The following is a 13,456-nucleotide window of genomic DNA, read 5'->3' on the forward strand; positions in this document are numbered from 1 at the left end:
CACGTAGAAAGGAAAAAGAGATAATTCATAAAATTCTCATATATTTGAAATATTTAATTCAGAAGACTGGCATGTATATGTTCAATTAAGTGTCAGCTTTCCAAAGCTAATTGAAATATTGTTTCTGAAACTGTGCACATTTTTCAAAATCTGAAGTTAAATTTTGTGAAACAATATATCCTGATGGTAAGCAATAAATATCTCTGGTTTCATACTGTGGAAATACTATGTTGTATACTATATGTCTGTGACTATACCTTAAAAAGTCTTATGTATTTTCTCTCCCTCCCAGATGAGTACCTCTACTCTGGAACAGCTTCTGATTTCCTTGGCAAAGATACTGCGTTTACTCGGTCCCTTGGGCCAACTCTTGACCACCATTACATCAGAACTGACATTTCAGAGCACTACTGGCTCAGTGGTTGGTGATTTTTCTCACTTTGATTGTTTTGATTTTTCTTTTGGATAGATAAGGAACTCATTATTATTCATTCAAATGTGTATGGCGATAACAGCTATAACAACATTTGAAAATACATTTGAAACAATCCCCCACTAATTTTAACAAATCTCTAGAACCTATTTGCATATGACAATAGTGTCTGACATTTATTGTATGTGAGTTGTTGTCCTTACCACTGTTTTAAGCTCAAAATAAATTGTAAAATATTCATAATGACATATGCAGCTTATTATTATTATATATTTTTCTAAACGTGATAAACCTAAGATAGATATGAAATTGGATAAGGGCTTAACAGTTTGTCAGTTGCAGAAATGGGGTTCAAGTCAACACATTTTCTATTGCAGGTTGTATTTTAATGACTAAGTGAGATACTGCTTGTAATAATGCCCTGTGGAAAAGTGTTAAACTGCAAGGATTCATTAGTCTAATAATGAGATTGAGAAAGAGAACAAAAGGAAGAGGGAAAAATAAAGCATGCATTTGTGGTGCTGAGGACTGAACTCGGGACTTCAAAAGTCTTGCACTACTCCACTGTACCATCTCCTGAGTCACTCAAGTTTTAAATACAGTAATAACGACAGCTTCTTTGAGTATCTTTTGGTTTAGAGACTATATTATATTCTGAGTTAAGCAAAACAAACAAAACCTATCTCTTAACCCAATTAAATTAAATTAAATTAATCCAAGGAACAAAGCAGGACTCTTTTTGTTTGCTTATTTTTTACTGCTTGGCTGTAAATCAGGCTTTATCATGGTTTTCTAACCATGTTAATTTCTAATTAATGAATGAATTCATTCTTTTCCCTTGAAAAAAAAAGCATTGTTTAAAAGAAAGGAGATAACATTTCTATTGATAATTCCCACCATAAATATTGATTCTTAGAAGAGGAAGCCTGGGTAGAGACTTCCTAAGGGCAATCTCTCAGTCTTTCAGTATCATTTCAGCAGTGACAATATAAACAAAAACACTTTTAAGACATTTATTTACTCAAATCTACCAGATCAGTTTGTTTACCCAACAATGTGATCTCCTTTTACCAGACAGAGCTATATTAATAGGGAAAACAAATTTAGACTACCCTCACCTTTACTAATTTATTTGACATGCATGCAAGGCAAGGCTTTTTTCTTGAGCACTGTGAGAGTTTCCTCTTGCCTTGTTTTTATAGAAATTCTTGGTTCCAAAGTGATGGCATGGAGTCTACCAATAGAAAAGAATTCTTATCTGTAAAAAGATATGCTTATGGCTGTGAAATGAAACATAAATTGCATTTCACTCTCTTAGGATAGTAAATATCATTATATCACCACTCTTTTAAGATACTGTTACGTCTTTGTTTGTTTGTTTTGTCCTTAATTGTGATATGCTCATAAAAAAGTCTGGAGTATTGCTAAAGAAACAAACGTAGGAACAATTTGTTCAATAGCATGTTGTTTTTAGTGTTCATGGTAAGAACTACAAAGCATGGAGCATTCACCTTAGTTTAACATTCTTTTAATAACTTCTGAGGATCTATGGAGAATGGTTGCTAACTTCATGGATGATGAATGTGTGGAGCACAAGAGAGTATGAGACAAGACTGGAAAGCTACCAGGATTATCTTGAAACCAATAGAAAGTGATGTATGGTCTACTTTTTAATTAAGGAGTCAAATATCTGTTTGTTTGTTTTTTAATTGTGTCAAGAATCCATTGCATGGCTAGCGGCAGGTAAGATAAGATACAGCAGTGGATATTTTAAATATAAGATATTTATCTGGGAATAGAATATTTTGATATATGGAGGAAAGATAAGAAAAAAGATTCTTAAACACCGGCAAATATAACAATAAACAATGTTAGTAGAAAACCATAAGAAAGGCCAGGGTGCACAATAAAAATTCTCATAGAATGCAAGGAAATGATAATTAGGTAAACTACCATTTTTGATTCAGGCATTTTTCTCACCCTGCTTAATAAGGTGATTATATAACCTAGATTTTTTTTTCAGGATAGTTACACTATTCCTCTATTTTCTTTTTTCTTTAAAATTCCCAGTTATTTAATGATGCTTTGAGTTTCTTTAGATATGAGTAGATGAAGACATATATATATATATATATATATATATATATATGTAGTTACATTTAAAAATATAAATTCCTGTGATACTAACTTAAAATTACCTTATTTTTTTAATATTTATTTTATTTATTTATTTATTCCCTTTTGTTGCCCTTGTTGTTTTATTGTTGTAGTTATTATTGTTGTTGTCGTTGTTGGATAGGACAGAGAGAAATGGAGAGAGGAGGGGAAGACAGAGAGGAGGAGAGAAAGATAGACACCTGCAGACCTGCTTCACCGCCTGTGAAGCGACTCCCCTGCAGGTGGGGAGCCGGGGTTCGAACCGGGATCCTTATGCCAGTCCTTGTGCTTTGCGCCACCTGCGCTTAACCCGCTGTGCTACAGCACGACTCCCCAAAATTACCTTATTTTTACTTTATTTTTTTAATATTCTATTTATTTATTAATAAGAAAGATAGGAGAGAGAGAAAGAATCAGACATCACACTGCTATATGTGCTGCCAGGGCTTGAACTCATACTTCTTTTTATCAACTTACTTTTAAAGCATAGTAAGTAATAGAAATTTAGATACAACTTAGTGTATTTACTCAAATACAGTAGAGTTTTGTGAGAATTTTAGGATAAAACTAAGACATAACCATTTAGTAAATGAAAACAATGATGTTTTTGATACATGTGTTCTTGTTTTCTTTCACGGAATAATTGAGAACTTTTGTTTTAAATTTTCTTACTTAACATATGGAGGTAGTTTTCATTGAAGTGTCTCAATGAGTGCTCTGTTGACTGTAAAGTCTCCTTCCACACAAAAGGATAACGCTTTTCGGTGTGTTTGGAAAAAATATTACAAGAGGGAGTAAAAGAGAGCATGACATTATGTATTAAGTCATTGTGGAGGTGTCCTTATGCAAGTAAAAATAGTGTCATAGGAATAAATGAAAGTGATGTGAAGTGCAGGTCACATTGGTTTATGCTGTTTTTATTTGGCAAAATACACTTGGTGCTTGCTAAAAGTAAATTTGTGAGAATGAGCTATTTTTCAATCCCCATTCCTTTTAGTGAATACTCTTCTAATGCTAATGGAGAAAAAAAATGTGTTATAATAAAGTCCAGGTGTCTATTGGTATTATTTTAAATTACTTAATTCAACAACTATGCATATCATTCACTGATTAAATGATACCTATTTTCACTCCAATTTGGCAGCAAGTCAGGAAAGAGTTTCTATCATAAAATACTAACATCAATGTCTTAAGACAGTACCTCAATTGAATCTGCAAGAAAGACTCTTCTGTTCATGAAGCATGTACTTATTTTTAACTCATAAGTATGCTTGTTATTTAAATTATTAAATAGAACAGTATTTTATGCTATTTTTATAATTATATTTCTTCATATAAAATAAACACTTGGCTTAAGCACTGCCACCAGTGAATTTTCTTACAGTACTCCCAGATAAATCTTTCATATGACATATAAAAGAATCAACACTTAGAGTCCAGAAAAGTAGCTACTGAATAAACACAGTAAATAAACATGTTTGAGAATTAAAGGAAATATAACTTGGAGAAGTTCTCTGTTTTTCTGCACTGATATCATCATAAAATTTATTGAATGTGGGCTGGTTTTATAGTCTTAATCTTGACCATTTCAAATCACAATATCTGGCAACACATGGTTAATATTTTACATAGTGTAAATGGATTGGCTTTTGCATTTCTGCAGGATGAGAATATGAATTATTACTTTTGTTTGTAATCCTTTTAGTTCATGTACATTCTTCTCATTTTCATTTAATTGTTTTTTTTTGTTTGTTTTTTGATAAGACAGAAATTGAGAGACGAAGGGAAGATAGGAAGATAGAAAGACAGATAGATACCTGTTTCACTGCTTGTGAAGCAATCCCTCTGCAGGTGGGGAATGGGTGGGGGGTAAGTCCTTGCACTTAGCACTATGTGTGCTTAACCAGGTACACCAAGGTCCAGCCCCTCATTTAGTTATTATTTTTGTTGTTGTTGTTGAACTCTGTAAGTATAATAGCCCAAGCCATCAGTTATGCAACCATGTCTTGCACCTGTGAGTATTGACAAGCTTTAGAGACTACATTCTTTAGCATTGGCATTCATTATACCTTTCATCTGTTTTAACACTTTTATCTCTCTGGAAAGAGGCTTGTATAAGTTTTGTAGTACTATGTTATTATTAGTTATAAATTCAAGCCAATCAATGAGTAGGTCTGATAAGAGATTAGCTTGCAAGAGATACCATTATTAATATATTGCTTCAGTTTTAACTTAAATTCTGGGATACATTCTACTTGTGGTAATCACTATATTGAAACCACTTATTTGTCAAAGTAAACACTCCTGTATAGCTTCAGTAGTATTTTTTTAGTCCTTACTCAAATTCTCTGTGCATGTATTGACAACCCTGAGCTTGTGTTAATGAGTTCTATCTGTAACAGTTTTTTCTCAGAAAAAAAAAAATGCTGATTTTGGGGACTCAGATTCTTAAGAGACCCAATTTTTATGGATTTATTTATTTTGTATTTATATACTTTTAAAAATACATGTGCTCTGCAGATGGAGATGTTCAGTCAGGTTGGCAGCTTTAAATTTCAATTCTGTCACATATATTTTTAAAGTTTTATAGGTATTACTAATGCCTGGTCTTTGTCTGTGGGAACCCCAACTTGGTTGTCTTTTCCTCTACTCTTTGTTACAATTTCCTTTCAAGTCATGAGGAACATCAAGGTTGGATCTTCTCCTTAGCCATACCTTGGCCATATGTTAGTATTTCTTTAACCCAGACTGTGATTGGTTTGCAGTAAAGAGTCAGTTCTTATTAATTTTCATATTCTTTCATCTTAGCATTAAAATATAGTAACTAAAACAATTCTTTTTCATAGTACCCCATCGACCAGTTTGAACAAAATTTTGCATAAATTGATTTTTTTTTAAATTTTTTATTTATTCATGAGAAAGATAGGAAGAGAGAAGGAACCAGACATCACTCTGGTACATGTGCTGCCAGGGATTGAACTCAGGACCTCATGCTTAAGAGTCAGTGCTTTATCCACTGTGCCACCTCCTGGACCACTTTTTTTAAAAATTTTTTATTTAATAAATTGATTTTTAAAAAAAAGAAAACGCCACATATTTAAGCTTTAAAATAGTAGTGTTTATTTGACTTCTAAGAAATCTTTGCTCGGGAGTTCAAAAACAAAAGTTTTGTGATCTGTCAATAATTTAAAATAGGGTGGGTTTAGAAAACACTAAATGGAAATTGCTAATTGATCTTATCAAGTTATGGTTAATTAGAAACAAATTTGAAAAACACCTATGCGTTTTTTAAAAAAGTAATTTTCATGCTATCTGGTACCATATCAAGTTGAAGTTATCAGAAATCTTAAGAATCTGTTTGAGTTCTGAACTGCAGAGTAAGAACAAGGAAATAATGAAGAACAAAGGGGAAAGTTTATACCTTTATTTCCTATTCTCTCTTCTTCTGTTGTGTTCTCATTTCAACAAAAAAGAGATTGGGCAGGAGACTGACTCAGAGTTGACCTAAAGAAGCTAGGACAATGGAATGAACTACCCATCACTTGAAATCAAACATTAAGTTTTATCTATTGAAGGAAGGCTGTTGTGGATGTCTTATGCATTGTATTGTTGACATATGGCTAGATATTTGCAGAGAATGTATTTCAATACTCCTGGGATATACAGTAATCAGCTTTTTGGGTGAAATTCTAGAGTAGGCAATGTTGATATTTTTCACATTTCATGTGTTTTTTTCTTTTATTGAAACTTTTGTTTTCTGCTTCTACTTCCTAAACAATGTTTTGTCTTCCTTCCAGGTGTCTCATATTTCCTATACAATTGTGGCCTTCCTACAATTCTCAATAACCACTCTCTTTGTCTTCTTTTCTTTAATCAAAATTATTAATTCTGAACTAAAGTAATGTGTCACTAGTACAGATGATATTGACAATGACTAAAAAGTATGAGGTAGTTTAGGCATAGAAAAGAAAAATAACTAACCCTGGTCACTTATCCATCAAATGGCAGGGATACTCCAGTTTCACTGGAGTCTGCCCAAGCATTGTTGTTTGTTTGAATTTTTCCCACTTTGGCAGTTATACAAAACAGAAAAATAATTCCACATTATGCCAAAATTTGTGATATGTTTACAGTTTTCTTAAAATCTCCATGGTAGAGTTCATAGTAAGTACATAATTTTAAAAGTAATGTAAAATCATAGAGTCTCCAGGTTTGAAAGGATTTTTTTTTAAGTTTTAGTTATAAAATGAAAATATTGACAAGGCCATAGGATAAGAGGGGCACAACTTCACAGATTTGAAAGGATTTTAAGTTACTTGAGTTATAAGAATGTATGTATCACCTAGTCATGGTCTTTGGGATGTTCCAGACTTTTTCATGCTAACAAGAATTTCTGTATGTGCCATGCTTATTTGTTTCTATTTCTTATTTCCCACATTGTAGCTAGTCTTTTTTTTTTCTTTAACTCGGCTAGTCTACTGTTAATTGTTTCATATCTAAAAGATTATAGTACTGCTCTCATGGTTAATTTACCTTAGCATTTTAATTTATACCTCGTTTTCTTTCAAATAGGAGCAAAATTTATTGGAACTTTCCCCATCCCAGACACCTATAATCCAGATGATGATAAAATATATTTCTTTTTTCGTGAATCGTCACAAGAAGGCAGTACTTCTGATAGGACCATCCTTTCTCGAGTTGGAAGAGTTTGTAAGGTAAGATATATTTCTTTCACTGAAGGCATATGTAGGTAATTGCCAGGTAATGCTGAACTGAAGTTCAATGTTTGTTATTCACAAGTAGTAGTATATATTTTGTTATACATATAATTCTGATATTCACAAAATAAATAATAAAGGGGTTCAGATGTTTCCAATATTGCAATTTATTTTTTCCAGTGCCTGGACAAGTACCAAGGTATTTGATTTTTATGGCAGCTTGTTTCTTTTACTGACTGATAATTCCTCAGCCAGTTATTATTTGAATGTCACTTTCTCCTCATTCATGGAGGCAAAAATGTTTGTATACATTAAGGTTATCTTGAAATGAGAAACAGTTTGAAAAATTAACTAAAGTAGCAAACATTAACAGAACCATAGCATATAATTTTATCAAAACATACCGTGTATGTAAAATGATGTGTCTTTACATGTAACAATCATAATAGATTTAGTGACACAATGTGTTATGTAAATTACATGAATTTCAGTCATCTTCATTTTATGCTTAGTGCTCTGATTTGATTCAAGATATGCTTTACAGAATGATAATTTGACCAGTATTATGCTTTTAATTTCAGCCTGTTTTCTAAATTGGACTTATCTTCACTGAAATAGTTCTGCATAAATAGACAGACACCTTGAACATAAAACTCATTTGTTAAAAGGAAAAGCTATTAAGTTAATGAATACTCTCAAGGGGAATCTTTCTTTGTACTTGTGTTTTTTTTTGTTTTGTTGTTTTTTTTACCTTCTAGCCTCTTACTTTTTTGCCTCAATCTTTGCCCTCAGGCTTTTGAACACTTCCTGGGGCAGAAGTACAAACCTCCACTGCACTTAAAATTACTTATGAAAACATGGCTTTTGAATAAAACCAACTTGTGAGCACTGGTCATTCTTTACCTAGTGTTCTAGCCAGAAAGGCTGTCTCCCATTGAGCCTTTCACCCCCTCAGGGGACAGATTCTCTAAAAAGCATTCCTATTCTTTCAGTATCTAAGAATTCACAGAAATTTCTTGTGAAGCTTCTTGACTACAGATGAATGACCATTGCTAGAGTAGTCCATCCTGTGTTAGTGTACTGAAGCATGCCATCTAGCAACAGTGTCTCAACACTGTTTTGCTGTGGATTGACATCATTTGTATTAATGAACTATGTTAAATATGTCATAAAAGATTTACATTCAATTAAATGCAGTGGGAGTAGATAGCATAATGGTTATGCAAAGTGACTCTCATGGCTGAGGCTCCAAAATCCCAAGTTAAATGTATTTCAAGTGTCAGTTTCTGATGACTATTTAGCAAGTCTTTGCTTTATGTACCCAGTACTTCTTTCTTGTTTAAACTTATTCCATTTGATAGAAATTGATTTATAACAATTAATTTGTTTATGATCACAGTATAAATATGCTAAAAGTTAATCTTTTTTTATAAAGTATTTATTTATTCATTCCCTTTTGTTACCCTTGTTGTAGTTATTGTTATTGCTGTCGTTGTTGGATAGGACAGAGAGAAATGGAGAGAGGAAGGGAAGACAGAGAAGGGGAGAGAAAGATAGACACCTGCTGACCTGCTTCACCACTTGTGAAGTGGCTCCCCTGCAGGTGGGGAGCCTGGGGCTCAAACTGAGAGCTTTACGCTGGCCCTTGCACTTTGCGCCACATGCGCTTAACCCGCTGTGCTACCGCCAGACTCCCGCTAAAAGTTAATCTTAAAGATAGAAATGCTTATTTTAAAATATGTGTCTCTTTTATAAGCATCTATATTAAAATTATAATCTACATTTTGAGTATCACCATGGGAAACTTTATTTGAATTATGTACAAATCCCTGTAGAATTAAAAAAAGCAGAGAGAATTGTACTATATAAATCTTCCCACAACAATAGCAACAACAAAAAAAAATTCTCTGAGGCCACACAGCAAGATTTTGTCATGCTATTGTCTTTGGATAAAAAATTAACATATTGTGAGATCAAATGAGAAAATATGGCAGATGAATACTCTCTAAAAAAAAAAAAACACTGTGATGGATTTCACATTACTGTGTCTCTTTACTTAGAAATTATTTAAAGTGAGAACCATCATCAGAATATCCCACTACATATATGACACTCAGGTCAAATGGTTACAAATACTTTCTTTGTATTTCTTACTTGTGGCATGACACCCTCCCACTCCCCGCCCCCAGAGTTTTAGGATTAAGTTCTGGCCAGAAATGAGCACTCCTAGACAGTCTTCTCATTATCAAGATTAAAGATAATTTGAAGTGTCTAAAAAATAGTTTATGTCCTACAGGACAAAAATGAATTTAATTTCTAATTAAAAACTCTTTATTTCTATTATTATATTTGCACATAAAATTGTTCTTCTGATATTATTTAGAACATTTTATTGTTCTCAGTTGTTTCATTTTCCACCTACTGGGTTAATTGTAATATTGTTTTTTCTACTTTAACAAATAATAACAGATGTGTGTTTATGTGATGAGGCTAAATTGAGTTAAATAGATGTGAGTAAAGATCTAGAAGAGAAGTGATTAAATTAAGAGTTAACAGAGTTATGTTTTACTGAATTTAGAAAACTTATCTATAACATGGAAACCCTTTATACTGTTTTGCCAAGATAGTTCTGGAGTACCCATTTACTTGGAAATAGTCATATATGTTGTCGTTCTTTTATTATTATTTTTTATATTTATTTATTTCCTTTTCTTACACTTGTTTTATTGTTGTAGTTGTTGTTATTGATGTTGTCGTTGTTGGATAGGACAGAGAGAAATGGAGAGAGGAGGGGAAGACAGAGAGGGGGAGAGAAAGACAGCCACCTGCAGACCTGCTTCACCACTTGTGTAGTGACTCCCCTGCAGGTGGGGAGCCAGGGGCCTGAACCTGTATTCTCACACCGGTCCTTGCACTTTGTGCCATGTGTGCTTAACCCACCGCACTACTGCTCAACTCCCATGTTGTCATTCCTAAGTGCTTTCATTTTTTAACTAATGCCTTCTATATAGTGGAAAAGTGTTGGCAATCTCAGAGGCATTTCCTTGCCTTTTAAACTACAAAGTAAGAGTTGTCTCATTGATCTGTGAAAGATATTACTGTTAGACCTAGTAGTATATAGTTATTGGTCAAGAAGATTTGGAAATAAGCCAAAATTACACAACAAGGAGTAAAAGAATTGCTTACACAATAAGGATAAATGCTTTCAAATCTGTAACCCAATCACTTATTATTTTATTATTTCTACAACATGATAGCATATCAACTAACTTCAGTGGTAAAAATAAACCAAACTAAACACTGCAAGATAAGCAGGTAACTCTGCTTTTCTTTAGTGAAGATAACAGAGATATAAACAGATAATCACAATTATGTGGTAGCATTAGAGGTGAAAACTGTATGTTAAGTGAAGCTGAAAATAAGTGATACTTGAATTGCACTGTAAGAAGATGACTTAACACTAAAGAATGAAAAGAGGGTGGGCATTTCAGACAGTATTGTGACAGTGTATCATTTGTTTACAGAACAGAGAAATCTTGTAAATGGAACTCAGAGGTGTGTACAGAAAGCAAGACATTTGAGATTTAACTGATGAATTGAAAGACAAGACGTTTTATTTTCATTTTAAAGAATTTAATTTAAACTCTACCTACAGACAGTGAGGGAAAACAATGTTTAAAAAAAAGTGGAAATGGGGCCAGATGTGGCACCTAGTTAAGGACCCAGGCTCAAGTCCCTGGTCCCCACCTGCAGGGAAGAAGATTCACAAGGGGTGAAGCAGGGCTTGCAGGTCATTCTCTGTTTCTTCTCCTTTCTATCCCTTTTCCCTCTCAATTTCTCTATTTTTTAATTTTTTAAAAATATTTATTCTCTTTTGTTGCCCTTTTTTGTTGTTGTAATTATTATTGTTGTTGGCATTTATATGTCGTTGTTGGATAGGACAGAGAGAAATGGAGAGGGGAGGTGAAGACCGAGAGAGGGTGAGAAAGACATCTGCACACCTGCTTCATCACTTGTGAAGTGACTCCCCTGCCGGTGGGGATCCGGTGGCTCAAACTGGGATCCTTATGCCGGTTCTTGCATTTTGCGCCATGTGCGCTTAACCCACTGCGCTACCGCCGATTCCCAATAAATATTTTTTAAAAATAAATTCAAACCCCCTCTCCCCATTTTCAGGGGAAACGTTTCAGGAGTGGTAAAGCAGGTCTACAGGTGTTTCTATTTTCTCTCTTCCTCTCTATCTCCCCTGCCCTCTCAATTTCTCTCTGCCCTATTGAATAAAATACGAATACATATATATATATATAATATTTTCCTAAGTAATACAAATATGCAACTTGAAATCAGATCTAGGATTACATCTTTGCTATACTATACAATTTACTTACCTACTTATTTATTTATTTATTTATTTTCTTTTTTAAATATTTGTTTATTTCTTTTCCCTTTTGTTGCCCTTGTTTTTTATTGTTGTAGTTATCATTGTTGTTATTGATGTCATCTTTGTTAGATAGGACAGAGAGAAATGGAGAGAGGCGGGGAAGACAGAGAGGGCGAGAGAAAGACACCTGCAGACCTACTTCACCTCTTGTGAAGCGACTTCCCTGCTGGTGGGGAGCTGGGATCAAACCTGGATCCTTGAGCTGGTCCTTGAGCTTCGAGCCATGAGCGCTTAACCCTCTGTGGGGGTCATTGCAGGGTCATTGCTGGCTCACAGTGCTTTCATGACTCCACCATTCTCCGCAGTCATTCTTTGCTTTTTGTCCTTTTTGACAGAGTGAGAGACAGACAGATAGAGAATAAATAGATACATGCAGTATTACCCCACTTTTCTTGAAGTTCTATCCCCCTCGCCCCACCCTGCAGTTGGGACTTGGGGCTTGTAACTAGAGGTCCTAGTATATAATAAAGTTTCTACTGTAGTAGATGAAGTATCACTTGGCCCCATTTTGCTGAACTTCTCACTAGTTCATTTTTAAACCAAGAAAGTGAGGACCCCTGCCTCTAAGGCCTTCCATGAGGTTGTAGGGATTTGTGTATGACAGATACACAGTTTTGGAGTTAGACCACTTAACTTGGTAACCAATGTGCTCTACCAAGCTACAGGCTACTGCTCAGCCCTCCCCCTGATTAGTTAAACAGTAGAGAGAGAGAGAGAGGGAATATGTGTGTAAGAAATTCAGATTACTTATAAAAGTTGACTGGAAAAATATTAGTTTTAAAGGTTGTAATAACTAGTTGTTTTGCCCTCATTTTAAACAATGCTTATACTTTGAAAATAGACTTTATTTCTGTTTATTTCTGTAGATTCAAAAGTATTTGGCAACTTTTATAGTAAAAGTTGTATGAACAATTTAGAGAATGCACATTTTGGATAAGAGTAGTGAGTAGGAGGAGACTTCACTAGAAAGCACAGAAACCAATGTACAAGAGAATTTCATAGGAAAGGAAAGTGGTTAGCCTTTAGTGATTTCTAAAGTCTTTGTTAAAGTCTGTAATTCTTTGATACCAGTTAATATTTTCAACCACTGAGTAGTGTAATTAATTTACCCTGCTCTTCTAGAGGGTAAATTACACTGATTTTCTTGGCTAGATATTAAATACTGACTGATAGAACAGGTGAAATAGCTAAAATGAATCCCTCAAAAGATAAAAGATTTGTATCTATTTACTATGTAGTTCAGTCTCTCTCTCTCCCCCCCCCCGTGTGTGTGTGTGTGTGTGTGTGTGTGTGTGTGTGTGTGTGTGTGTGTGTTTCCACTACTAATATATGAAAACACCAATCACTTTTTAGTAAGGCTTGCTTGTAGCCTTCTACCTCAGGCTGTTGTACACAATTTTTGAATTATATTCATTTTTGGAAGCACTGTCTATTATCTTACTTATGCTGGCCCACTCCAGATTCCAGCTGCAGGTTATGCCAGTTCTCTCTCTCTTTCTATCTCTTTGATCTTGTTGTTATGTGGTATTTCCTTTTGTCCATGCCAGGAATTCATTTTGGATGGCCCTTTCCCATAACTTGCCTGGGGGTCTAATTAATAGTCCTGTGCTTAGATTCTGCTTGCATTGTCTATTTTGATATATGGTCCTGTTTGTACAATTATTGCCTTTAAAGATTTGTGTTTTTAAGTTAATGATACGTTTGTAT

At 34.1% G+C, this 13,456-nt stretch overlaps 1 protein-coding gene across 1 annotated transcript in view; it reads left to right on the plus strand.

The window, feature by feature from the left end:
* SEMA3D (semaphorin 3D) overlaps nt 1–13,456 on the plus strand; it is a 227,712-nt gene that overhangs the window by 145,585 nt on the left and 68,671 nt on the right. Inside the window, exons 7-8 of the mRNA XM_007530229.3 lie at nt 293–421; nt 7,163–7,305. Coding sequence (XP_007530291.1) covers nt 293–421; nt 7,163–7,305 — 272 coding nt within the window. The remainder of the gene's footprint in view (nt 1–292; nt 422–7,162; nt 7,306–13,456) is intronic.

The sequence above is a fragment of the Erinaceus europaeus genome, chromosome 8, assembly GCF_950295315.1.
Source record: "Erinaceus europaeus chromosome 8, mEriEur2.1, whole genome shotgun sequence".
Taxonomy (NCBI): Eukaryota; Metazoa; Chordata; class Mammalia; order Eulipotyphla; family Erinaceidae; genus Erinaceus; species Erinaceus europaeus.